Raw genomic sequence first — 25,230 nt, 5'->3', positions numbered from 1 at the left:
GCCAGCCTGACACCTCAGGCCAGCCACGGCTCCATCACAAGAGGCGTAGCGAGCAGACAGGTGAAGGGCAGGAGCCATAAAGAAGATTCACAGCGATGCTCCTCTCAGGCAGCATCAGCTTACGCTGGTATGTTTTTTTTTCACTCAAATAAAAAGTGGAAAAGTATTCATGATCGCTGCCAGACAGAGGACGATGTGACCTAGACGGACGCGGGTCCATTTCCAGCTGTTTGCCTTTAGGTCAAAGAGGATGAAGAGACAACTGTGTCCTGATTCAGACAAACAGTCCTCACTGCTGGTTGTCACAGTGTTATGATTCAATCTTCAACATAAAAGCCTCATTTTCAGCAGCGGAGCAGATTCACAGTGGAACAGATTGAGATGAAGACCATGTCAATGGGTTTTTCATACACTCATGTCATGCACTGTACTCCTCTGTGCTCCAGACTGGCTGAGAATTCCCCATTTCTAGGTTTTCTTACCATTCTTAGGTGTGCGTGAAGGGCTACCTAAAGCCACATGGTTATAGCTGTGCTGATGGGTACCTGCAATGACAAGAGCAGTAAAAGATCTGTTGAGTGTTCAAGAGGCAGAAGTGTGTGTGTGTGTGTGTGTGTGTGATGCAAGCTTAAAGAGACAATTCACCATTAAACAAATCAAGGAATTCTGTCCTCTCATTTCTGCCTTTTTAAAACGACTTTTGAAAGAAGACAGAGAGGACCCTATTCCCTGTTAGCAGGTGAAACATCTCTTTAGTTTTCACGAAGGGATTTGAAAGCATCAAAGAGAGACGGGACGTCTCCAGAATGAATAGGTTGTGCTGTGACTTCAGAACATTTGGATCTGTTGGTTTGGAGGCGACAGCAGAAACATTTAGTTCAAAAAGGTAGAAAAAGCGGAGGGGGCATGCAACATTTATCACATCCTGTCCTGGAACAGGAAGCCATTCTGTTTTTAGGCAAACTCCATTATTTCCGATTGAAAGCAAGTCGGACACAGAGATTGTGCACTCGTCATTTTCCAGGATAAGTCACATGTGGAGTTAGCGAGAAAGCGCTGACAGTCGGTTCAGCTGCGGAGACAACATTTTAAAAATGCAAATATTGTACTTAAGAAGCAGAAAACATACTTTAGAATTAAATAATACATGGTCAACATTTTAGGAAAATACAGAGTAAACAGAACTGCATGATTTTAAGTCCACAGAAAAACATCCCTCATGCATTTACTCAGACTTGGTGAAAGCTCAATTAAAACACAAGTTCAAAGAACCAAGTAAGGTTAGAGCAGCTCATCATAAAGGTTTGGAAAGTTATGTCATCAAACATTGTCTTTGTTTTCCATTTTCTGATACTTTTAGCTACAGATGCAGATTAGACATCCGATAGAGCATTTTTTCCTGCTAAAGCACTCATTATCTGGACAAATCACAAAAAAACCCACTAGCTACAAACACCAGGCTGATCATACCATTCTAGAACATCAAGTTCTCGCTCTTCTTCTGTCCAACCAGCTTTCACAGTAATGACAGAGAAGACTCACTCCACCAGGACTGGCTTTTAAAAACAAATCTATTAAAAATAAGCTACCATATTTTCCACACTATAAGGCGGACGGTCAATGAAAGCTCTATTCTCAAACTTATGTCATAAATAAGACGCATCGAAGTATGAGTCACATTAAGCCAGACAGTTCTTTGAAAACACAAGCCTTTTAAGTGTGTCTTATAATGCATCTCATCTTTACCTGGAAAATCAATGTCAATTTATTGTTTCCATGAATCAATTTTTATTTAGTTGTTTTTTAGTGTAAACATTTCTGTTTCATAACTGAAAATTCCACCTTGGTTAAAATAAAGTCATGTGAGGAAGTAGGAAGGCCCAAGAAGAAGCCCAAGATGATTGCTAACTCTGATCTTTCTGTTCCAGGTCTGTGAAATACAAACATCCTAACATGTTAAGCTATATATTTTTTATCCATCTTGTGAAATAATCATGATCAAAGATATAAAGAGAAACTTTCATCACCTTGTGACCAATTTACAGCACCACTGGACCTCCCTTTAAGGGATGGACTTAAGTCATAATTACAAGTACCTTATACTGTGTAGAGAAGTGCATGCAATAAAAGACCAGACCTGTGGATATGATGGATTGAAAAGGCTGCGATCTTAAAGGTAAAGAGGATAAAAATCTTGAATAGAAAGTCATGGTTGAATATTAATTTATTTTTATTCATTGACTGGGTATTGCTACTTTTAAGAACGATTGAGCTTTAGCTGTCATAATTCATTCTCTTTGGTTCTAAATGTAAATACATTATTTTCTAAAATGTTTTCTGACAGCATGATGTTTTTCCAGGTTACCAAATCATGAAATAATTTTCTGAGTTTGTTGTGGTTCAAGTTTTCATTAAAAATATCTCCCTGGAACCAAATGTGTGAAATAGCAGAGATCCATTTCAGATAGATTCTGCTGCTTTGCTAACCTTAACGGAGTGAAGCCTGATTCAGACTGGTCTGTTTGCGATCCATCTCTGTTGTGTTGACACAAAAAATAGAACATTCATTACATCGCCTCTGCCATGTCTGAGGTCCTCCACAACGCAATGCAGGCGTTACCCAGAGCTTCTTTTCCCAATCCGTCGATGTTTCAATTTCATGGCAAGAGCCAGAGAAACAGGAAACAGGACTTTAGACACAACTGATGTAAACTAAATGACAGTGGTGAGACGGAATCCCCACGCGACACGAGAGAGATTCCCTGCAGATGCAGACTCGTTTCTATCTGGCGTAAAGGAAACCACCACTCTGTTCTGCTCTGAAGTGATCTACAGAACAAAGGAAGTCACCTTTTTTCCACAGATACAAGTCACGCCCACAATAAAAGCCATGTCAGCAAAAACATCTCAAAGCGGCTGTGAAGGACGTTGGTGGACAATCTTGACCAGCATTGAACATGTGTTGCACAGTCCATAATGGTTTGTTTCTTCTAAAGCAAACCGTTTCCTGTGATCTTTCTGCATTCCTAAATTTGTCCGGATGTGCAGACAAACTCATTTCAAGCTGTTCATAAGCCCTGAGTAATGAGGACACACTATTTTTTCCTGCCCACTCACATGGGTGGTACAGAATAAACGCTTTTAGCCAAAACGTCATCCATTTGAAAGGCCGCAGCAGTTCAGCCCAGCACCGTGGAGGTGCTTCAGATGGAGGACGGGACCTTTACCCAGCACATTGTGCTAAGAAGCTGACGGATGACAGCCATTCTCCTCATGCAGGAGCGTGTGTGTGAGGATTTCATGAAGTCGATGGAAAGGAGGCGGCAACAGATGAGGCGCCGCAGCAGTTTTGCCGTCGCGACACGTTCAGTGCTGTCTGCAGCCGCGCCTGTTTAAAAATGCATTAGATCCAACTGCTGGAACATCCATTTACATCTGTCACAGAAGTCAGGGAGGAGAGCCAGGACCGTATTCGCTGCAGCTATGGAGGCAGACGTCACCTGTATGCGCTCCTGTTATTCATATCTATGCGTAATAGTGCCTTCCGCAGACAAAATGACAAGAATGGTTTATCCACAGAGATCAGGTGCAGTTACCTCTCAATTTATTCCAGAGAAAGTTTAGAAAACCTGGGAGGTTTGTGCTTTCACACCTATAATCAATGTTTCAGGCTTAAATTGGCTTGATAGCTCCATTGTTCCTTCAAAGTCAACTTCAAAACAAGCCAGGTGAAGAAAAGTTGAGATCTGTGTGAGGATTCAAGCACCTAAAACCTGGCTTTAAGTTAAAACAGCTGATGCCTGATCAAAGGAGAATGTTGAACCATTTGATCAACTCATGAAGCTAAAAGGAGTGATGATGAACAGAAATTCTGAAGGTCAAGATTATGTCTGAGGGATCGAGTAAGTCCTCCGAGAAGGCACTTGTGGGATTGTTAGATTACCAGAAAAAACTATAGTTGGACGGCGGAAGACCTTCAGAAAAATTTAGCATTCTGGAACGGTGCTGCTTGCTCTGCTGTGCAGCCACAGCAGCAGCAGCAGCAGCCAGCATGACCTTCATGAAAAAATCATCTGAGTTAATTTATGCTGTGTTTGGGAAAAAGAGGAATGTTGAAAATGAAAGGAGAAAAACATTAAAAAAAGACTTTTTTGTGTTTGCAGTAAATCAAAATCTTCCTGTCCTGCAAGATGCTTTTCATGACAGCGTTTCCAGACTGTAACTGAAGACATTGTGAAGGATCAAGCCTCTGACTAGCTCAGAAACCAACGCAAAACCCACTGCAGCACAGCTGGAGGGCAAGCAATGTCTTTCTTTGTTTCACCAACGCTTTGCTACAATGCCAAATCCCTGAGGGGACAAATGACTTTACAGCATGGATATTCAAAACACTCACTGCGTATATGGAACTATGGTTTCAATATGACAATATTTGTATAGTCCTTTTTGACTCTAAAGCGCCACCCCTTTCTTGTCCTTCCATATTTCTTTAGTTCTGCTCCAGATTTTCTTTTTTAACTTGGTTTTGATACTTCATTTTTGAGTTACACACATTTCTTTAGTTACATACATTTTTTAGTTTATGTTTTACACTCTATTCTTATTTCTTTTTAAAAAAGTACCATATTTTTTGCACTATAAGGCACATAAGCCATCAATGAATGGTCTATTTTTGGACTTTAACATTTATGAGGCGCATTAATCCAGACAAAAGAGTCAGAGAAAACTGTCTGTCGCTCAGACTTTATCAACTGCGTTCACAGTAACTCTAAAACTTGTTTGTAACACGTTAGCCACATTAGGAGTGTTAGCCACGTTATATTCAAAATACTTAACTCCCAATCTTGTTTACAAAATGTAAAAAAAACAGACTGATACTGTAAAAAACAAATGTTAATGACTAAACTAACTCCCAACCTTGGTAGTAATACACACCAAAAGAAAAAAAAAACACAGTCAAACACTGCTGCATGTTAGCTTGTGTTAGCGTATTCACAATAACTGTAACACAGAAACTTGTATGCAACACATTAAAAAAAGAACAGGCCGATCCCGCTGAATCTAATGTTCCTGTGACTGCCGTAACTCCCAACAGTCTGACACAGCTACACATTAGCATAATTACCACAGGGCCGGATCTAGTTAGCCACTGAAACTAGAATAAGTTTGGGTACACTGAGAGGTTGGTGTGTAAAATCCTTCCAAGCCCCTAAAATACATCAAAAACGGAGCTAATTATGCTATACCTGTTGTTTCCTGTGATCCACTTGACTTTTCTTTATGGTCACTACCCTCTGCATTTATTGGTGCTTGGGACCGGCACAAATGTGACATCGGCGTTTGCCCTGTTGAGGCTTTATTTCTTTTTTCTTTTTTTTTTATTCGATGGCTTTGGCAACCAGAAACCTGAGCATAGTGAACTTGTTACTCGGTTTACTCCAAATCAGAACAAAGAAAGTGATAGATAGAGGACAAGAAGTTGTAACTAATAAGTGATCTAATAATTTCAGCTATAAACAGCAGACGAAAACTCCGACCAGCGGCTGAGTGAAGTGAGAGGGCACGCTCTCCTTTGCATCTACCCTTTCAATCCCTATCCTACCCTATCATCTATCCCTACCAATCAGTACACAAACAGTCCAACACCATTAATGTATTCACAACACCTAAGCAAAACATTTTGACGGAGCGTATACCTTTCAAAATCCCTTTAACATCAGTAGGCTAAGCAAAACCAGAATTGCCATATAAAAGGTACATTAATGTTTTTTTCTTTAAAGTGCTTCTTATAGTAAGGATGATGCTGTTATAATTCTCTTACTCATCCAAACAAATGATACCTTTGCAGTTTCTTCTTATTTTTTAAGTTCTAAGTCAAGATTTCGCATAAGGAATAATCAAAATGTGAAAACAGGTGGTCGGTTCACCTTTGTTGTAACTCAACAATCTTCATACCCCCCTTTGAATTTTACAACCATCTGTCTTCCTGTCCTCCAGACTCTCAAATCCTTATCTGACTCACCGCAACCTGCTTCTAAACTTTCCCAAACTCCTCGTCTGCTCTGTTCAGCATCAAAGTCTTCTCATTTCTTTTCTAATATCGTGCCTTAGAGTCTGGGGTCTCACTCAGCATATCTGGAGAAATATCAGAGCTCTGACTGCATGTCACAGACCGTTGCAGTGTTTTGTTGCCTGTGTTGATTCTCCAAAGACCTTTCCTTATTAAAATGTTCAAAGATGTCCCTGGGGTTTGGGTTTACCGTCTGACTGGGAGGTGGATTTGCTGGAGATGTCCACTCCACACCACATAAAGCCGTTTGAGGAGAAGCGACTGAACTTCAGCCGAATAAGTCAATCCAGATTGACGTGCTGTAGCAATTACTTCTATCAGATCACCGCTGACATTTGTTGTTTTTTTTGGCATTTTGTGAACAAATCAACAGAACCTCTGCCTTTTTGTCACACTTCGGCATGACTTGCTAATCAAGTGCATGATTAGTGATTAGCAGCTCCTGCCTGTCACTTCTCCTGTTAGATTTCTGTGCGAGTGCACGCTCTTTCACACAATAGCTCTGCATTTTCAATTAGATCTTGTTAAATAATCTCTGATGCAACAAATGTGACGTTGTTCAACTAAAGAATCTTGTTATTTCTTTTTCCTTTGAGACATTGTTTCATGGAAACATTGACACTTCAATAAATAAATACACACATATATATTCATATATTCACAAATGTAAATGTCTTCCTAGTCTTTTTTTTCATCATTTTAGTTCAAATATTGTGGAATATTTAATTTTGTGTTTTTTTTTTAGCAGTGTCCTTGAAATAATTTATCAATGTCATTGAAATGGGGGTGGAGTTTAACAAACTATATAAATTTTTTCATCTTCTCTATGGTTGCTTCACATAACATTTAAAATGTGATTTTTCTCAACAGTTTTTATGGTATTTTGCTTTTAATAAACAGTTAATTCTGTATTCTGTAATGTTCAGCATGGATTCTGGCTTAGTTTCCTCTCAATCTTAAACTTTACTTCAATTACACAAATTATACTAAAGGGAAAACACTGAATGCTGTTAATAGATGTACGTCCTGACTCTTAAAGCCCCCACAATGCACTGCTTGCTCACATATTTTCCCCCAATTGGTTTTGTCTTCAGTCTGGCGGCCCCAGAGATGCGTGGAGGTGAACAACTCACCAGGAAGAGGCTCATTAAGAGTCGCCGCCTTATGTCTGGACCAATTAAACACGTTCAACAAACTGTAGCCTCTCAGGACTCCTTAGGTCGCATGGAGTCTCTCAGCTTTCAGCAGGTTTAGCCTCAGTTCCAGCAGAGAAGATGGAATGGGTCTTATGTGGTTTACTTAGTGTCTCTTGCATGAACAAATAAACTCATCTGATGTTGTTCATGTGGACAAAAAACAGAAGAAACGTGGCCAGAATAACCTTCATTATGACTCCAGGGAAGTTTCCCTTTTTTATTGTTCTACAGTCTTTAGAAATTATGCTTGTTTGGACATAATTTTACATCCAGTTGTTGGAGCCTATCCAAGCTACCATTGGACTAAGGTGGGGCTTACCCTGAGCAGGTCACCACACTCACACACCCACACCTAGAGACAATTTAGAGTTCCCCTATTATCCTATGAAGCAGGATTTTATGTCGTGGACCAGCAAAAACATGCAAACTGCACCAAGAAAAGACTAGCCAGGATTCAAACCATGTTCTCACTGTGAGCGGATTGAAAGGCACTACATCGCCATAATTTTAATTTAATAAAAAAATGCGTTTAATTGTTTGGACAAGCTATAGGAATTTAGACTGTTTAGAGTTTTTAACTCTTCCCAGCCAAAAAACAATCCTATATTTTTTGCATTTTTTATAACAATCTGTGTGAGGTGAAAGGCTCTACGGAATGTAAAAAAATAAAACAATAAACTGGCAGAGCGACGCCCCTGGGAAACATCTGGGAGGCTTTATATCGCGGCCAGTGGAAGTGCTCTGACTGATTACAATGACATTTATTCGAAGCGCTGCCATATTTAATCAGCTTTGTGTTCATGCTGCTTTGTTTGAGATGAAACTGGGTCTTTCCTCTGAGCTCTCTTGCCAATCATTAAGGGAACCTGCTTTATACACTCATATACATAAGTCATTGACTTGATCCCCCTTTTTTGGCAAACTGAGGCAGTTTCAAAGCCAGTGGCGCCGTCTCATCATCATGAGTGAGTGACGTGCCGCACAGACTGCAGGGCGTAAACAGGGGTCCTATTTAGATCGCTGAATGTCTGTTTGCAGCCAGTTTGTGGCCAACGCAGCTGTGTGTTTGTCAGATGGTGACTTAATGGCTAAATCAGCCTCACACACATGTGTGCTCATCAGGCTTTGGGGGAGCAGTCTCAGAAACATTCCTCTGGTCGCCCCCGACTCCACATGAGGGTTGCTCACGCCACATTTTCTTTCTGCTTACAGTGAGTGTTCACAGGAGAATAGCTCCTTTGGCGAGTTTGCATGAAAGAATCCAGATGGCTTGCAAGTGAGTCAGAAATCTGACATTTGGTGCGTCATTTTGTTTCATACCACACTTCCAAGCATCACATCCAGATAAAGCACTGGGGGAGGGGGGGGGGGGGGGGTAAGGAGGCAAGCTGAGTCGAGTGGAAAATACCACCAACTTCATGCCAACGGCAGAGACGCTTATAAAAGATGGTCTACAGGCACAACAGTAGACATAAACACCAATGGTTGCAAATTGTGCAACAAGTGGAGAAAAGAGACGCAAAGCAGAAAAAGACACAAGGAAGGTCATCAGTGTGTCTGAAGAACTGTGAATCTTCTCGGGTCAGACGTTTCTCACCAAAACAAATGGCAGGAGCAAGACACACAAGCAGGAAGGACATGGAAGAAAGAGTCAATAAATACGATGTTCAGCCACTCAAGGTCGTGCAGAGCTGAAGTGGGTGAGCAGTAAGAGTTATGAGAAATTTGGCCTTTCATGCAGAAATACAGACTGCAAAGTGGTTAGAATCAGATATATTTCCAGAATGTGCAAATAAAAAGATGTTGAATTAAGACTAATGACTCATTTTAACAACAATTCTATTCATGTAATAATTTGTGGCTTCTGATATGATTTGTAGTCTTGGTTCATTTAGAATGATTCCATTCACTGCCCAAAAATGGTACCAGGGTATCTTTAGCCAAAACTTCAACCAGTGTGACTCAGAGAGAAATACCTGGGTACTGAACAGTGCAGGCAGAGTTTTCCAGGTTCCTTGAATTTTTTCAAGACAATCAAGTGTAAATTAAATTGTAAATTAAGTTGACCCAACAAAGCTCTCAGTTAATCGCCCATTGTCAAGATGCTGATTGAGCAGACTATAGTGAGATACAGAGGGTATGTACATGGCATCACTGACTAGCCATCATATTGGCTGAAAGCATAAAGTTGAATGAAATGGAGACACACAATTGTGGTAAATTCCTGTGAAACTGATGGATGTTGTATAAATTATGAAAAAAGTAAGGTATCCAAATGATTGGATACCTGCTGCCTCTGCTAATGATCATGGGAGGAGCAATCAGCGGATCACAGCAGTTACTTGTAAACACCTATGCATGGCGATGTAGCACACACTTCATCAGCGGGGAGTGGATCAGATGGTTTTCTTTGCAGTTTGATCATCCATTTTTTTCACAGCATGAACTCACCACAGTGCAACATTTTTAACCTTTTCTTTTTGCAGAATGTTTTGACGCTGACGCTCTACACTGACGCATGATAGGGGAATCAAGCTAGTTTTTTCACCCTTTTAACAGTAAAAGTTAATATTTTTCTTTTGTTTAGTGTTGCAACAGTGATGGTCTTCTGTCCCCTGACAATGTTTGCTTTGTCTTTTCTCAAAAAAGGTTCAATTACTTTTACCACTTGGAAGCAGGAAGAAATACAAACTGGGCTTAAGATGAGCTGGTTAAGGTTTTTGTAACTTTCAAAACCTTGGCTATTCAGCATAATCATATGAGTATATGTTGGTATTCTATGCATCTTGTAGGATTGTGGATTTCAGCAGCTCACTAAACATTGGTTTTCAGTCCAATCTTTCTATTGAAATGATTCCCAGATAAATAGCATGTTTTCAAGTATGATACTTTTATTAAAGGTTTGGATCAGCACAATGTTGAGACCAGCTGGGCAATTCAACATTTTCCAGCAAGGTAGAGTCATTTGATTTGGATTATGTCATGGCTCATTTCCATTGTTAGAACCCTTTAGGTGACGTCAGAAATTATCAGGCCACTGTATCCCTTGCGCTATCTTGTGGGGTCAAAATGACCCCACCCTTATTTTGACATGTTCTCCCTACTATGACAAAGGTGGATAAAGGTGGAAAGATTTCATGTAATCCATGGACACCAGTGAAGATCACAAATCATTGAAGAAAAAAGGTTCAGAGCACTGTCTAGTGGGTCTAGATGACCCAACTCCCAAAGTTAACCTGCCTTGGATAGCACAAGGGTTAAGCATGTATTTGGCTTGAACCATATGTTCTGAATGATTCATAAGACAATTAGTTGTTTTTATTCTATGAAAATTAAATTATATAAAAAAACTCTTCTAGATTTTAGTTTGTCTTTATATATGTTGTGGATGTTACCATCTTGGAGCCAAAAAAAAAATCAACTGAGAAACAAAAATCTGAGGAACATCCCACTGAAACCACAGATCAGTGTTGCATCAACGCTGACAGAAGCAACTGTGATTTTTCCCACTTGAGTGTTCAATATTTATTCAGCCTATTTACCATGACTACATCTAGGTTGTTGTGCGTAAGCTGAAGATTTATAAAAAAAAAAAAAAGCGTGTGCAACGCTGCATATAAGGAGTAGTGCTGCTAATCAGGGTGTGATGTTTTAGGCACAGAATGATGCAAACATTCACGCACAACTATAAATGTCAACCCTGGCACAGATCTCTAGCTCTGCATGAGATCAGTGTAACTGCAGAAGGGATGTTATGTCTCAGTCACATGCACTGGTATGCGGGTTGATCTGTATGGGTGCTGCAGGTTTTCGGGTTGGGGAGGAGAGTAGATGGGAATGGGCGCATCTTAAGGGGGCTGCAGCTGTGCCTTGCAATTCCCTTGAGGCGTCTGCGGCTACCTCAACAGACATCATGAGAACATACATGTGTGTATGGTAAATGTCTCATAAAGTATATTTGTAGGGATAATGTCATTTACACACACTTATGATGTACAAGTGCTGGTGTCATCAAAGATTCAAAGGGTTTATTGTCATTTGCACAGTAAGAAACGGGTTTCCCTGTACAACGAATTTCTTACTTTGCTTTCTGCTCCGAAGGGCAAGGTTAAGTGAAATAAAAGAAAATATAGATAGGAGTAGGATATATACACAAAACTGAAAATTCACACATAACATAAATAAAATATAACTATGCAAAAAAATAAAATAAAAATGAAAGTGCCCTATTGCACTCTCCAGTCCTATGGTGTGCACAACAGCTCCTTACTAACTGCGTGCAAATGCTGCATGCATTGGGTGTGCAGGTAACAATAACAGACCTGTAGGATATCCATGAGATCCTATTTGATTGTCTAATTTCCTCATTTCTACTGTAACAGTCAGGCTGTAAGCATGGAGGAGGCAATAGGCATGCAAGGAGCACACACTTATAACTTAAACAGCATTAACAGGCTGACTGGGAAGGTTTGAGGGAGTTGAAAAAATTGAAAATGACATGTCTGTATGACATGTCTGTACTCAACTACTTAACCCTTAATTACCCTTACAGGTTGTAAAAGCGTTCACCATGACCTGCCCACAGCATGCGATTGGAAAAAATGTGTGTTAAAATGTTTGCTCTACAGGCTCACGAGCGGTCTGAGACTTTGATATTTGTGCCACAGACCATTCTCCGGCTCTATTTCAGCCTCAGGGGCAGTTGTGACTAAGGCATAAGGAAGAAGTGCAGTAGTAGTGTCAACACACCAGATGAACAGTATTTAGTATAGTTGGAAAGGCTAGTTTAGTCCAACATAAAGGGTCTGGTTCAAGTTTTACCCTTAAAAACAGACCTACCTCCTTTATACTTTGAAGATGCAAATCTAGAGTTTAGAAGTGAGAAGAAGTCATGGGGACACAGATGGACATGAAAACACAGCTGGAAATGGAAAAGCCTGAAGGCTGGATATCTATCAGTGACAGGAAGGAGGAGTGGATGAGTCCATGGGGTTGTGTGTGTGTGTGTGTGTGTATGTGTGTGGGGGGGGCAAAATGGGGCAGACAGAAATCCACTGGACATGGGATAAAGTGAGACAGAAAGCAGATAAGGAAGAGAGAGTGTGAAACACAGGAATTCAGTGGGGCGTTGCAAGAGGAAGAGGAGAGGAAACCAGCAGCATGGGCTGGTGATCACAACCCCCCCCCCCCCACACACACACACACACACACACACAGCTTCACAGCACCCACACCAGATCTATTAAAAAGCCATGCCCAGCTCTCTCCTCCCCTCCCTCCCCTCATGACATCCCTCACTAAAAGCAACCGTCCGTCTGTTCAGCCTGAGCCCCTGAGCCCCGGCGGTTATGACACACCCACAAGAGCTGCAGGGGAATGGGAGGGTGCAGAGCGCACGCTCATCCACACTTTGCATGTGTGGAAATGCATGAGACAGGTATGAATATAGATGTTTTTGTCCCACTGGTTCGGCTGTCAGCCTGATGCCGCAAACACCCTTCCAGTCCTCTCTATGGGTGCAGAGGAAAGGGAAGCCACCCGGGCTTGACATTTAACAACTGACAAAGAGTGTTCACGTTTAATCGCTAAATGTTAACTGCCATAATAGTCCCACTTCACTCTGTTAGTGGGGGACAAAGCTTTGGGTCCGCTGTAGCTCCCACCTCCTCATTGATTTCCCTGGCAGAGCAGGAAGCTTAAGTCTGACCCATTTGCAGCCGTGGTGATAATGCTTATCTTTAAGTAACATTAATAGAACTTCCAGCTCTGTTCATTTTGGCTTCCACTGCTTGTTCTTAACTGCGTCAGAGCCTGAAAGGAGCTGAAGACACTAATTTAACTTTATAGCCACGTGTAAATATCATTGTGGTCCAAAGCAGAATATAACAAGAAGACATAAAAGCATCATTAGCTGATATAAAACGCTGGTTCTTAATCTCCTTCCGTCTGTTTTAGCTCTGAGCTCTTCAGTTTGCTTAACGTAGGGAGTTTGAAAATCAGAACGAGACTATCTTCTACTGAAACGGAAGCGTTCTGTTATCTTTGTTGGTGTTAAATCTCTGAGATTCTTGGATCGGATGTTCTAGGATCCTTTCTGTGCGGGTTGAAAGAATGAGCATGTGGGCTGCATTGCATCTGCTGAGGGTTTAGTGCGAGCTTGCAGCTTCTCAACAAAGAATCCAACAGCTCTTCACTTGTCTAGTTCTTGCAAATTCTGAAAAATTGTAGCAAACATTTCAGTGTGAAATGTTTTTTTTTTGTGCTATAGTTTACACTGAGAATTGTGCCTTACGATGGAGTCATGGGGAGTTTTAGCTTGAGGTCAAACCTAAAAAACATAAATAGATTCCTTTTTTTCTGCTGTCAAAATTGGGTGATGCTGCAGAGGTGACTCAGCCCCTCCCACAGACAGCTAATTCAGTAGATAGATTCTGCTCCTGGGCTCACAGCTGCTAATAAATAAAAGTTATTCATTTATTTAACTATTATATATTTATTAATGGTTTTGTGGCAAAATCCACCTATCTGAAAGAAAAGAAATAAAAATAAACACAACCACTTGTGGATTTTTTTGAGGTCCAGCTCTAAATTTGTGTTAAAACGTGTTATGATGACACACACTTTTTTAACTGTCATTACATGCAGACCCAAAGTAATAAAGCTTTATTTGTTTGATAAACCCGTAAAATGGTTTCATGAGACTTGTAGAACTGTTGTTACAGCACTTTTGTCTTTATGCTCTACTTTCTCTGCTAACTTTTTACTAAATGGCCAAATCTGGGTCTTTTACAGAATGAGCTCCACCCACTTCAATGATTTTGAGTTTAATTAAAATTCCAGATCAATCACTCTGGCTTGGTAGCAACATAATTTAAGCTCCTAACCCAGAAATAAAAACTAACTCATTGACTACCTTAAATATTCTTCTAATTTTGCTTTCAGCACCTAAACGTCAAAAAAACCAAACAGGTTTGATGAATCCAAGGCTGGGATAAAGCAGATGTATTGGAAAACTACAGGCTTTTTCCATATTCAAATGTAAATAACTCCAAAATAACAACTATGTCAGGAAAAACAAGCACACTTCCCTCCATGTGATGTTAACTTTTGCTTTCAGGCATTAGTCAGACTTCAATCATTTTATTTTACCACTTTTCCGTTACGTGCAAATGCAAATAGGGAACCAGATATGAAATTGAATTTGCATAAAGAAACGTGGAAGGAAGTGCACTTAAGAAGAAACTTTGGCTTAATGAGCCGACCTCTCACTGAGTCCCATATTCAGTCTCTTTACGGCCTTTTTTTAACTTGCTTTTGCAGCGACACACTGCTGTGTCAAACACCTTTAGCATTGGATAAAAAAGGAGCGTAAAAGGAAAAAACAGTTGAATTGTACCAGACATATTAAAGTAAGTGAAAACACAAATAAGTATTAAATTTAATTAGATGTGAAATTAGCATTGTATAGATGGCTGAAAGTGATTTAATAAAATATATCCTATTCTATGGATCAAAGAAAAGACAAACTAAAATGATTTCTGTGTATCTCCATGCTAACATGGTTCATTCATTCCAATATTTATTCTTTTATCTAAATTAAGTTATTTTCATTCCTGCTGTTAGAAGCTGCATACCACAAATTCAGCACATTTTTAAATGGCTCTTCCTGCTGATTTGCTAATGAGTTAAAACTAATTAACCCATCTTTTGAAATGGTAGAAATAATAGCTGTTTAAAGAAATGTAGTGCAATTACAATTTCAGAGGTAACTCTTGTAATGAGAGCTGCAGATTGCACACACCCCAGGTTCATCCGTGTGCAATAAAAGCCCCATCCAGGTCATCTTCTCCCCACACTGTCAGTGAGCATCACTCCTTATCGTATAACTCGCAATCATCCCTGGAGACACCAAAGGCCAAGCAGTCACTTGACATGTTACCGCTGCTCCTACGTGACAAATGTGCCATGATGGTCTCAGCAGGGATGAGGAGGGGACACAGTTTGAGATGGACCTCATATCTGGTTTATTGTTACATGTGATCGACAGTGAATGGGCAGGGGACTTTTGTGACCCTGTATGTTAAATGGCAATAAGAGATCCATTGTTGGAGAGCTTCATGACGTTCCTACAGAGCTGAGTCATGCTGTTCTCTCAGAGCAGAGCTGAAGTGGCTTCACATGAAAGCGTTCCTGGAAACCAAACATTGCAGCAATTTCTCATCACACGACAAAAACTTCAATATAAAAGGGGAAAGTCTTCGTCCTCCCAGCAGCTGATGGACGTTCCGACCGAGTCCGCTTGCAGGCTGTAGAAAAGCAGACTTCCTCTGAGAGGAGGCGGAGGGCGAGGAAGAGGCAGAGGAGGAAGAGGAGGGTCCGTATATCGTAAGCAAGGATAAGCACAGATTTTTCTGATGTCTCCTTAAAATAAAAGAAGTAACATCATCAAAACTGCCTTTATCCATGCCTTCATAGACCAGCCCTCCTCTCCACTGAGACGGACAGAGCCGGAGAGCACACACAGCGCAGGTTTGAGCAGTAAAGAGGACAAACACAGAAAAGTGAAGCAGTTCAAAACATACATTTCAAAAGGACAGGAACCACAGCAGAGGAGTGAAATGAGACCAGTTGGGTTTAAGGCACATACGATGTGGGCCGGCTGCAACCCACATCAGGAGGGACTGCACTTTCCTCCTAAATACAGGACGTCCCGCTCAAGTTTGGAAAAAAAATTGACAAATCTAGACCTCCTGTCTGCAGCTGATTTGGCCGGCCCACATCATTACACCAAGAACCACAGAGGGGTGTTACGGTACTGGATCCAGCTTTGGACGAATCGTGTTAAAAAAACGATGGCATACAACATGCTGCACAAAACCCCCAAACAAACCACATTTTGGTCCAGAATGGACTTAATTTACTTTATAGCAGATTCCTTTACATGTTAGTTACAGCTTGAAAAAAATTCCACTCAGCAGTAGCTTTCATTTGCATCAGCAATACTTTAAAATCTATTGAAACCAGAAGACACAAGTTTCATAAATCCCACTAAACTAAATCTTCTGCACTCTCCAGAGGAGTCAGGTAGTGTATTTCTCTGCACAACCTTTGATTTCCCGGAGTCCTCTTGTTTTTGGCTGTTTTAAGGTGCAGCCCGGTGCTGCCACGTGTGAACAGAAGCCGATTGCAGCTCAGGTGTGAGTGATCTATGAAGAGGCTGGAACCAGTTTTTCATTGCTCATCGTTGATTCTTCTCCATCTTCATGTTTGATACTAAAATCCAACTTAATGCCTTAATTTGTGAGTTTAACACAATTGCTTTACAGTACAAGCAGAAACAGATGAGTCTCTCTTTGTTGCACATGTTGTTACTCATACTTGACCATGATTGCTTCTAGAAGTGTGACCCAACCCCAGAGGCAGCATTCATGGAGCCATTTTGGTTCCTTTTCAAAATTCCTGTTAATGTTTGGACAACTGAACACAGTATCTACAGAAATAGCAGGTATGTGCCCAAGAAAACACTAAACTCTGACTTTGACCAGTCTGCCAATTGCCTCTGTGTCGCGGCTCAGAACTGAAAATCCCTCCAGTATGACCACAAGTGCCCAGGCACACCAGTTTGTTTAATTAGCTCATTTGGCTGTCTTTTGTACCGTTACACCCCTGCAATCACCACACACATACCAGACTGTACACATGTACTGATCGCACACACAGTAGAGCTAATTGGAAAAGACACAGGTTAGGTCGCCAATAGAAACAGGAAGCCACTGCACTACAGGTAACAAGTACAGGGTGTAAGCTGCCTCCAAACAGTGATCAGAAACTTTCCCAGGTTCATGAATGAGTTTACAAACCAAGCAAAATCAGTGTTTTAGAGGCAGCTTTGACCTTAAACACAGAACAGCCATCCCTACCATGGTGACTCTGGGAGCGGACCGGCCAATGTTTTTCTCCTAGAAAACAGAACCAGGTGGTTACATTTTATTTTTCTTTTGACATCGCCAGAACAGATCACACTCAAACAATCTACAAAAGAGCAAAGCAGCAGCTACAGAAAAAATGCAGTTTTGGATGATTTGTACAAAGTTTTTGTTTAACTGCGAAACTGAGCTCCATAAACTTTCTGGATTTCAAAGACAAATGTAAAATTGTCCTTCAACAGGGCATTGAGATTCATAAAAGCAAAGCTAAAATGCTGTCTGAATGTATAATGTTGAACTATACATAGAAAAATATGAACAAAAAACCCCAGAAAAATATGTTTTTTGTTTGATTGTAACTTTACGCAACAGCCATTCTGAATAAAATAAAATTCTAAAACTGAAAATTAAAGAAAGACAACTTCATTTGTACACCTTTCACAGCCAAACAATAGTGCATTCAAGAGTCATCAACCATGTCTCTTTTTTAGTCTTTCATACATTTGATACAGTTTATAGACCTTTATTGTCATTAAACATTTGCAATCAATGGAAACCAGAGCTCTGACAGTGCAGAGGCACACACAGGTATATGATTTAAAAAAAAAGAAAGTGACTCAATAAAAAGTATTAGAAACTGTGAAAATAAGAACTGGGAGAGAAAATTGCATTGAAAGGTTGCCCAGGAGTTTTACGTTGAAACCACACGCTGGTGTGGAAGAAAACAGGGTCTTATTTGAAAACCATGAAAAGTTTAGTGTGCATGTTTGGTGAAATAATGGCTTTGAGGAAGAAACTGTTTTCCAGTCGGCTTGTTCGAGTTTGGTTGCACCTGTAGTGCTTGCCTCAGGCCAGCAGGCTAAACAGGTGGGAGCCGTGGTGTAACTGCTCTCTGACAACGTTCTGCGTGACTCATGAAGGCTTTTCAGAGAAAGGAGGCAGCCGATTATCTTCTGAGCTGTGTTTATCAGAGTCTGGATTCCTTTCCTGTCTGCCTCAGTGCAGATGCTGTACCAACGTGGCAGACGGAAACCAGCAGCTTCATCCTTAGAATGTTTTTTTTTTGTACTCTTCAGAAGTGGAGGCACCGCAGCACCTTTTTGATGCTGGTTTCAGTGTTGCAGAACCAGGCGAGATCTGCAGTGATGATAGTGCCAAGGGGGCTTAAGGTCTGGACCCTCTCTACACCAATGGAAGGTAGAAGGCAGCTGGTTTTCCTTTGTCTTGGTGCTGTTCAGTGATAGATATTTTGCTGACCACCATTTAGAAAATCTCGGGATCTCATCCCTGTGAGATTTGTCATACAACAAAAGGTGTGAGGTCGATTTTGTTATGGTCACTGAGGCTACTGCACATTTGCGTTTTCTTTGATGATGGTCAAGCATTTGAGGCAAGAGCCAATGTCAGGGAGCAGTGGAGGAGCTACTTCCCAGGAATGCCATCACAGCTGGAAGCTGTCCACGGGTTATATATTTTCAGCACTCACCCTACTTCCTACTTCTGAACTTTGAGGAAACGGAGGGTTAAGAGGCATATCTGGTCCAAGTAGGGGCTTGCGTGTTGCATCTATGTGCTGCTGTGATGGACTAAAACACGCAAACGTGCAGTTTAGTTCCTAAGCCAGTAAGTTAGTGAAGTTAGTGAGCTCACCACAGGATCATCAAAATTGGACAATAGAAGATTGGAAAAACATTGTCTGGTCTCCATTTTTGCTTTGGCATTTGAATGGTGGGGTCATAATTTGGTATCAACAACATGAAAGCATAGAGACATCTGGCTTTGTATCAACGATTCAGGCTGGTAGTGCTGACGTAATGGTATAGAGGATATTCCCTTAACACACTTGGGCCCCTTAGAACCGACTAAATGTGGTTACAGTGCCACAGCCTACCAAATTATTGTTACTGACCATGTCCATCCCTTTCTGACCACAGTGTACCATCTTCTGATGGCTACTTCCAGCAGAATAAGGCACCATGTCATAAAGCTGGAATCATCTCAGACTGGTTTGTAGAACATGACTGGACTCAAATGACCTCCACAGTCACCAGATCTCAACCCAATAGAGAACCTTTGGGATGTGGTGGAACGGACTGGCACCATGAATGTGCAGCCGGCAAATCTGCACCAACTGTGTGATGCTGTCATGTCAGTATGGACCAAACTTTCTGAGGAATGTTTCCAGTACCTTGTTGAATCTATGCTACAATAGATTAAGGCGGCTCTGAAGATAAAAGGGGGTCAAACTCGGTACTGGCAAGGTTCACCAAATAAAGTGGCCGCTGAGTTTATGTTGTGGTCCCCTCCTGGCTCTCCACTCTGAAAGCTGCCAAATCTAGAAGTATGGCAAATACATTTTTTTTCACTGTAGGTGGGCTTTATCAATCAACCAGGACTATGTGGTTTTAACAGCAGACATGTGGACACATAGAGTGCAGATAACTACAAGGATGAGTAAGGTTTAGTGGCTCCATATCGATTTTGTTGGTTTTTATTTTCCCCATCAACTACTACTTGATGCCATCTGACACCATGGCACAAAGGACAAAATCACCTCTCTTGCTTACTGTACACACACACACACAGACACTTAGAGGCAGACACATAAACTAGTGCAAAGCGCAGGGGGAGACAGAGAAGACAGAGTGGGGGTTTCAAGAAGTAGGAGCACTGAGGAGGAGAGGATAATGAGAAGAAGAGAGGAGGTGTAAAAGTCACTTGTTGTTCCCCGCACCCTGACACCGCGGGGCTCCAGCCATGCGGCACTTTGATCCATCACTATCGATTTACCGTCAGCATCTCTTTGCCACCGCCTCCCACAGTACAACACGAAGCGCCACGGGGGTTTCCCGGCTCTGGGCCGGGATGAAACGCATACCACTTCTGACCTTAAACCCGCCAACCACACACTGATGCGCACTGATGGGGAGATTGGGAGTGTTGCTGGACAAAGGTTGATATTTCCACATAAGTGCGTTTAAAGGAGCAGGTATCCATGAACCAGTGATTAGCTGAACAATAGAGGGAGTAAGAATGCTGATAACTAATTAGTTATGATGTGGTGAGCATGTTACTCGCATGACTGGTTGAGTGAGCACAGTCAGTGAAAGTAAACACGACAGTCCCAATGGAAAATGATGATATATGATGCTCCTACATGTTCCGCTTGCCTCTGCAGGGATGATTGTTTGATTCCCATTCCAATTTTAAATCAGTTTTATGTAACATTTCTAAGTTTCCTGGATGAATCCAACAAATTATTATTATTACTATTAGAGTCAGTCAGACAGGAGGAAAGTGAGATTGATTAATTCAGATCTTCTTGAGGCATAAAAGCTCAGGTATAAACACTTCAGGTCAAAACTTTGGACGCTATATTTGGCTAAAAGTTCATCGACAGCTGTATCTAACCAAAATCTGCTATTAGTTTTAATGCGTTAGAGCTTGTGGAATTGCAGCTCTGTGTAAAAAGATAAACACCAGCCATGAGTACACTGTTTGTACCTATAGTGGTAGACGTGCACAACTTTTAAAAAACGAAACATGACTAACCAACAAGCCAAGATTTTATCAAAAGACCCCAAATGTTTAGTTGAGCAGTTATCAGTCTTATTTGGTTGAAAAATTCATCAATTTCTGAACTCGTTTAATCCCTTTCGAGGTCATGGGGTTGCTGGAGCCTGTCCAGGCTCCGGGTGAGCAAAGGCAGGGCCACAAAATCCAACCCGCTATTGCATTAAAAACCTGGGGACAATTAAGAGTGACTGACTGACCTTCATCACATGCACAAATGATGGCGGAATTCCCGGAGAAAACCCACGCATGCACAGAGAGAACATGCAAACTTTACCTAGAAAAGTCCCAGTCGGGATTTGAACCAGGGCCTTCATATTGCTTAGGGAGAGTGCAAACCACAACACCACACCAAATGTAGATGCAAATTTTTAAAATGATCATCATTGTAGCCTAAAATAACCCAAAATATATTTTAAGCCTTTTTTGTTCAATGATTTGTGATCTTCACGTGTTTCCATGGATTAAATAAAATCCTCTCCACCTTTATCCACCTTTGTCATGGTGGGGATAACATATCAATGGTCATCTTGACCCCAAAGGAAAGCACAAGGGTTAAATGAAAACATATTCTTACAAATCTTAACGGTAAATATAAAAATACATTGGAAACAAAATTTTTACATTTATTTTTGTTCACATTTTGTTTTTCAGATACAGATTGGATCGTAATCTAAAGTGCGACGTATTAACTCATAACCTCAGTTTTGCTGATATGGGACCTTAAAGTAGTAAAGCTGAGCAAGTAAGAAAAAAAGGACTTAGAAATAAATTTTGAAGTATGCAGGGTAAAAAGCTAATTAAACCACAGACATATAACATAATGGGAGCTCTTTAATCGAAAGATGCCTGCTGTAGATTTACTGCCCCAGCTGCATTTACAAATCAACAATTTATGAAATGAAATTGCCACTAGAGGCTACTGAGGGATGCTCAGAAAGTCTATATCTACCATATATATGTATGACTTTTCACTGAAAACCCTCCAAAATCAGCACAGAAAACAGTTCTGATTAAGGGACGATCCCATATGATGGGCTAGAGCTTCATTGCTGCCTTCAACTTGTAATTGCTTTCTTTAGTTTGTATTTGAGGCCCCAGTTATGACACTGGAGGGATGGGATGAACTCTGCACACATCATCCTCAACTCTCCTTTAGGTAAGTCAGGTAATTATCTCTCTTATCCTTCAAGAGCTGCAAAATATCGTCTGGACCCACCTGACTCTTTTATGTTTCCGTTTGCTGATCCCAGTGTTTACTGAGGAACCATTTGGAAACAAAATGTTAAGCTAAACCGCATTGCCCCCAAACTCTCAAACTCAGCATAATGCGGCATGTTTTTAAGAAGTTAGTGAGAAACTAGTAGGGCGTCCCCTCAGCACTGCACAGCCAAAAAATTCCCTCATTTTACAGCATTGCCATGTAAAGCAGTTATTTTGACACTCAATTTTCTTGCTGTGCAGGGAGAGGAGGTAAATCAAGAGGTTCGAAGCTAGCTGTCAGTGGAGGGATGAAATTCAGAAAAAAAAATGGGTTTGAAAGCAAGGTTACAAATAAAAGTGTAGCTGTCAGATGAACTGGAAGGGGACTGTGTTCCCTAGTGCTGCTGTCAAATGTGTTCAGTGGGAGGCTGGGAAAAAAAAGCACAAATGTTTGCATTTCTGCAGCCGCAAGACCCAAGAGAAAGACAGGTGCAGAACTGAGGAGACGAAAGTGCATCTGCGCTTCGTGGAGGAACATTTAGCTGCCATCATCAGTGTTAACAATGTTGTCCAGACATTTAGGCCAAGGTGACGTGTTCCTCAGGGACCTGTTGTATATTCATTCTCGAAAGTCTTTGCTGCTGTACAAATGGTATATCTAAGAATTGTTAAGTCCAACTTTAATGGGCGTTTCTTGTTTTGTTTTACATTTTAGTATAAAGTAGTAAATTGTCAATGCATTCTATGATTTAAAAATGCTAAATAACAGACTACTTTTGGCCTTCTAGAAAATTTGTATTTTCTGTGATGAATAAAACTTTTGCTCCCACCACTTGCAGTGCAGTTAATAGTAGTTTTAGATTTAGGAAGACTCTATGACCTGTCTTGGAAAGGAAGATATGCTCTCAAATGAATTTGTGCAAGTCCAAGTCTTTGCATTTAATTTTAAGTCAAGTCTGAAGTCTTTAGTGAAAAGTCCAGCTGATATGTCCAAGTCAAGTATCTTCAGTAGTCTTAAGTGACATGTCCTAGTCAAGTCCCAAGTTTAGTTGTAACTTCAACTCAACTCAAGTCATTAAAGTATTTTTTCTCTCCATTTAAACACTATGTCATCTTCGTAGGTGGAGATTTTTTGTACTCCTAATATATTTGATGCTACTTTTGCACTTTAGAGAGTACGAATTGCTTCCAAATTTTCAATTTAGCTAGTTTGTTAAACTTTGTAGTGCCTTCCCTTTTATTCTACTAATTGCAGATTTCTTTCCCTGACCCGTTCAAACCAGTTGCCAACTCTTGTTTGGATCGATGTGTATTGGTTTATAAACAGCCTAATTGAATTCAGTGCTTTTTAGTCGATATTGTGAAGTTGACTACTGCATTGATTTTTCTATTTGTATCTGGTAATCTTTACATTCCTAATAAATATTCATAGTCCTCAGTCAAGTGTCAAGCTTGTGAAAGGAGGGTGTAATTCATGCATCACTTGGATGTGTTGGTTAAAAGCCTCATGCACAGTCAGAATGAACAGGAACAGTAATGAGCCTTTCAGTGACATAGAGGCTCCATAATGGTGCAGCTAACTCCAGGGGCTGCTGCCACACTGTGATGCATGTTGTAATACAGTTAAATGTTTGCTTATAACTGCAAGACTTTACATACTCTTGTGTTTCATATTAACGCACATTGTAGCGTATGTTTTGCTCATAGATCTCATAAACCTTGTTTGCTAATGATGCCGATGCAGCTTGGGAGCAGAAACCGCATTCAGAACCAAATGATCATTAATTCATCGCCACAAATGGATCACTGTAATGTGTTAACGCCGAGCTTTCAGAGTGGAATAAAATACTGCTGTTAGGATGCTGCCTTGCTGCTTCCTTCCTGCAACGATGGACAAAAACCAACAATTGGGTCTTTGTCTTTGCTGGAGTTTCCAGCCAAAGCATTGAACTGGTGTGTCAGATCCTTTACCAGTTTAATGCTCTGAGAGCACCCAAGGGACTCTCCAAGGTCTATTGTTACTCTAATCAGCATGGCTCGGTCTGGCTTTACTCAATTTTAAGATGTTTCCATGGACTTGACTGAGGCTTCATTATTTTAGAGGCTCTGTGCCTGTAGCTCCAACCAAGCCAAGTCAGAGTAAAAGTGATTTATGTACACTGAGGTTAAGACGGGTGGCCTGGGCGTTGTTGGAAACATCTCAAGACAGTGGTAGGTGGCTGTGCTTGCCTGCTTTACAACAACGAGCCCGCCACAGTCAGGTGGTACTCAGGTGTGACAGAAAAAACGACCAAATCAAGCCAAAAGGGTTGAAGGAAACGTAGCTTAAAGGTCTTTAGCCTCTGCTACATGGCTACTAGTTGTTCTAGATTCAATCTCTCAGGATCATGTCAGAGACGTTGTATTACACTGACCTTGAATGGGATGTTCAGGGTTTCAAACAAAAACAGCTGTTTTAAACAAATCTACATTACCTGAAAAAAGTATATATAACACTGGTATTTTCAGAAAAAAAAACAATTAACTTTTATGTTTTGCAGAAATAGGTACTCTATATAATGATTTGATTTCACAGAATATGTAACTTGAAGGTGATTATTAAAGTTATTCTTTTCAGGTTTTCAATTGTGTTAAACTTTAGTTTCAACTATTGTCTCATTTGTTTACCCAAAAGACGCAGTTCAACATTCAAAAACCCAACAATGTTTTATCAACCTGCTTCAATTGAGGGACTAAACGTTTGGTCGCTATAATATCCATCTTTGCAACTTTTATTTTCAACGTTTTTTCAGTGCAGGGTCACAAAATGCAGGGTACTTTTTTTTTAAGCTAGTTCTTTGCAGGGCCATGCAAAGACAGGCGATGACACAGATGTACATTTAGTCTTAATCGAAATTTTAAAGTCAACATTTTAGAGTCAATCAACTTATAAACATGTTTTGAGAGCAGCGAGAGGAAGTTGATGCCAAATCCCAATGATGCACTGTTGGATCATGCAACCTCCATTAAAAAGTGACCTGCCAGGATTTGAACTAGGACATTTTTACTGTGAGGGCACAGTGCAAACCACTGCACCAGAGTGGAGCTTTGACTCTAGAAAATTAAAGCTAAAAATAAAATAAAATCATAGTGTTGTGGTAAGTAGTTATGGAGTTTTCAAATGCACAAGACTAGAGACAACCTTGATCAAAACATACACATCGAAAATTAGAAATTATGTAAAACCAAAGACCAAAACCTAAATTTAACAAACAAGGATTAA

The 25,230-nt window shown here is 40.6% G+C and overlaps 1 protein-coding gene across 10 annotated transcripts in view; it reads right to left on the bottom strand.

The window, feature by feature from the left end:
• The window catches only part of shisa6b (shisa family member 6b), a 109,520-nt gene that overhangs the window by 13,639 nt on the left and 70,651 nt on the right, over positions 1-25,230 (bottom strand). For 4 of the 10 annotated variants that reach the window (XM_020712006.3, XM_020712010.3, XM_020712007.3 and 1 more), the window contains exons 5-6: positions 17,187-17,225; positions 483-545 (exon numbers count right to left, since the gene is read on the bottom strand). The exons of 1 other annotated variant lie outside the window; for it this stretch is intronic. In XM_020712006.3, the coding sequence (XP_020567665.1) occupies positions 483-545; positions 17,187-17,225 (102 nt within the window). The remainder of the gene's footprint in view (positions 1-482; positions 546-17,186; positions 17,226-25,230) is intronic. 5 more of the 10 variants (XM_020712009.3, XM_020712008.3, XM_078937854.1 and 2 more) reach the window with 2 other exon arrangements.

This window comes from Oryzias latipes, chromosome 19 (genome assembly GCF_053564925.1).
Source record: "Oryzias latipes strain Hd-rR chromosome 19, Olatipes_Hd-rR_3.1".
Lineage (NCBI taxonomy): Eukaryota > Metazoa > Chordata > Actinopteri > Beloniformes > Adrianichthyidae > Oryzias > Oryzias latipes.
The sequence above is the reverse complement of the archived record's forward strand: the minus strand, read 5'-3'. Positions and strand labels throughout refer to the sequence as shown.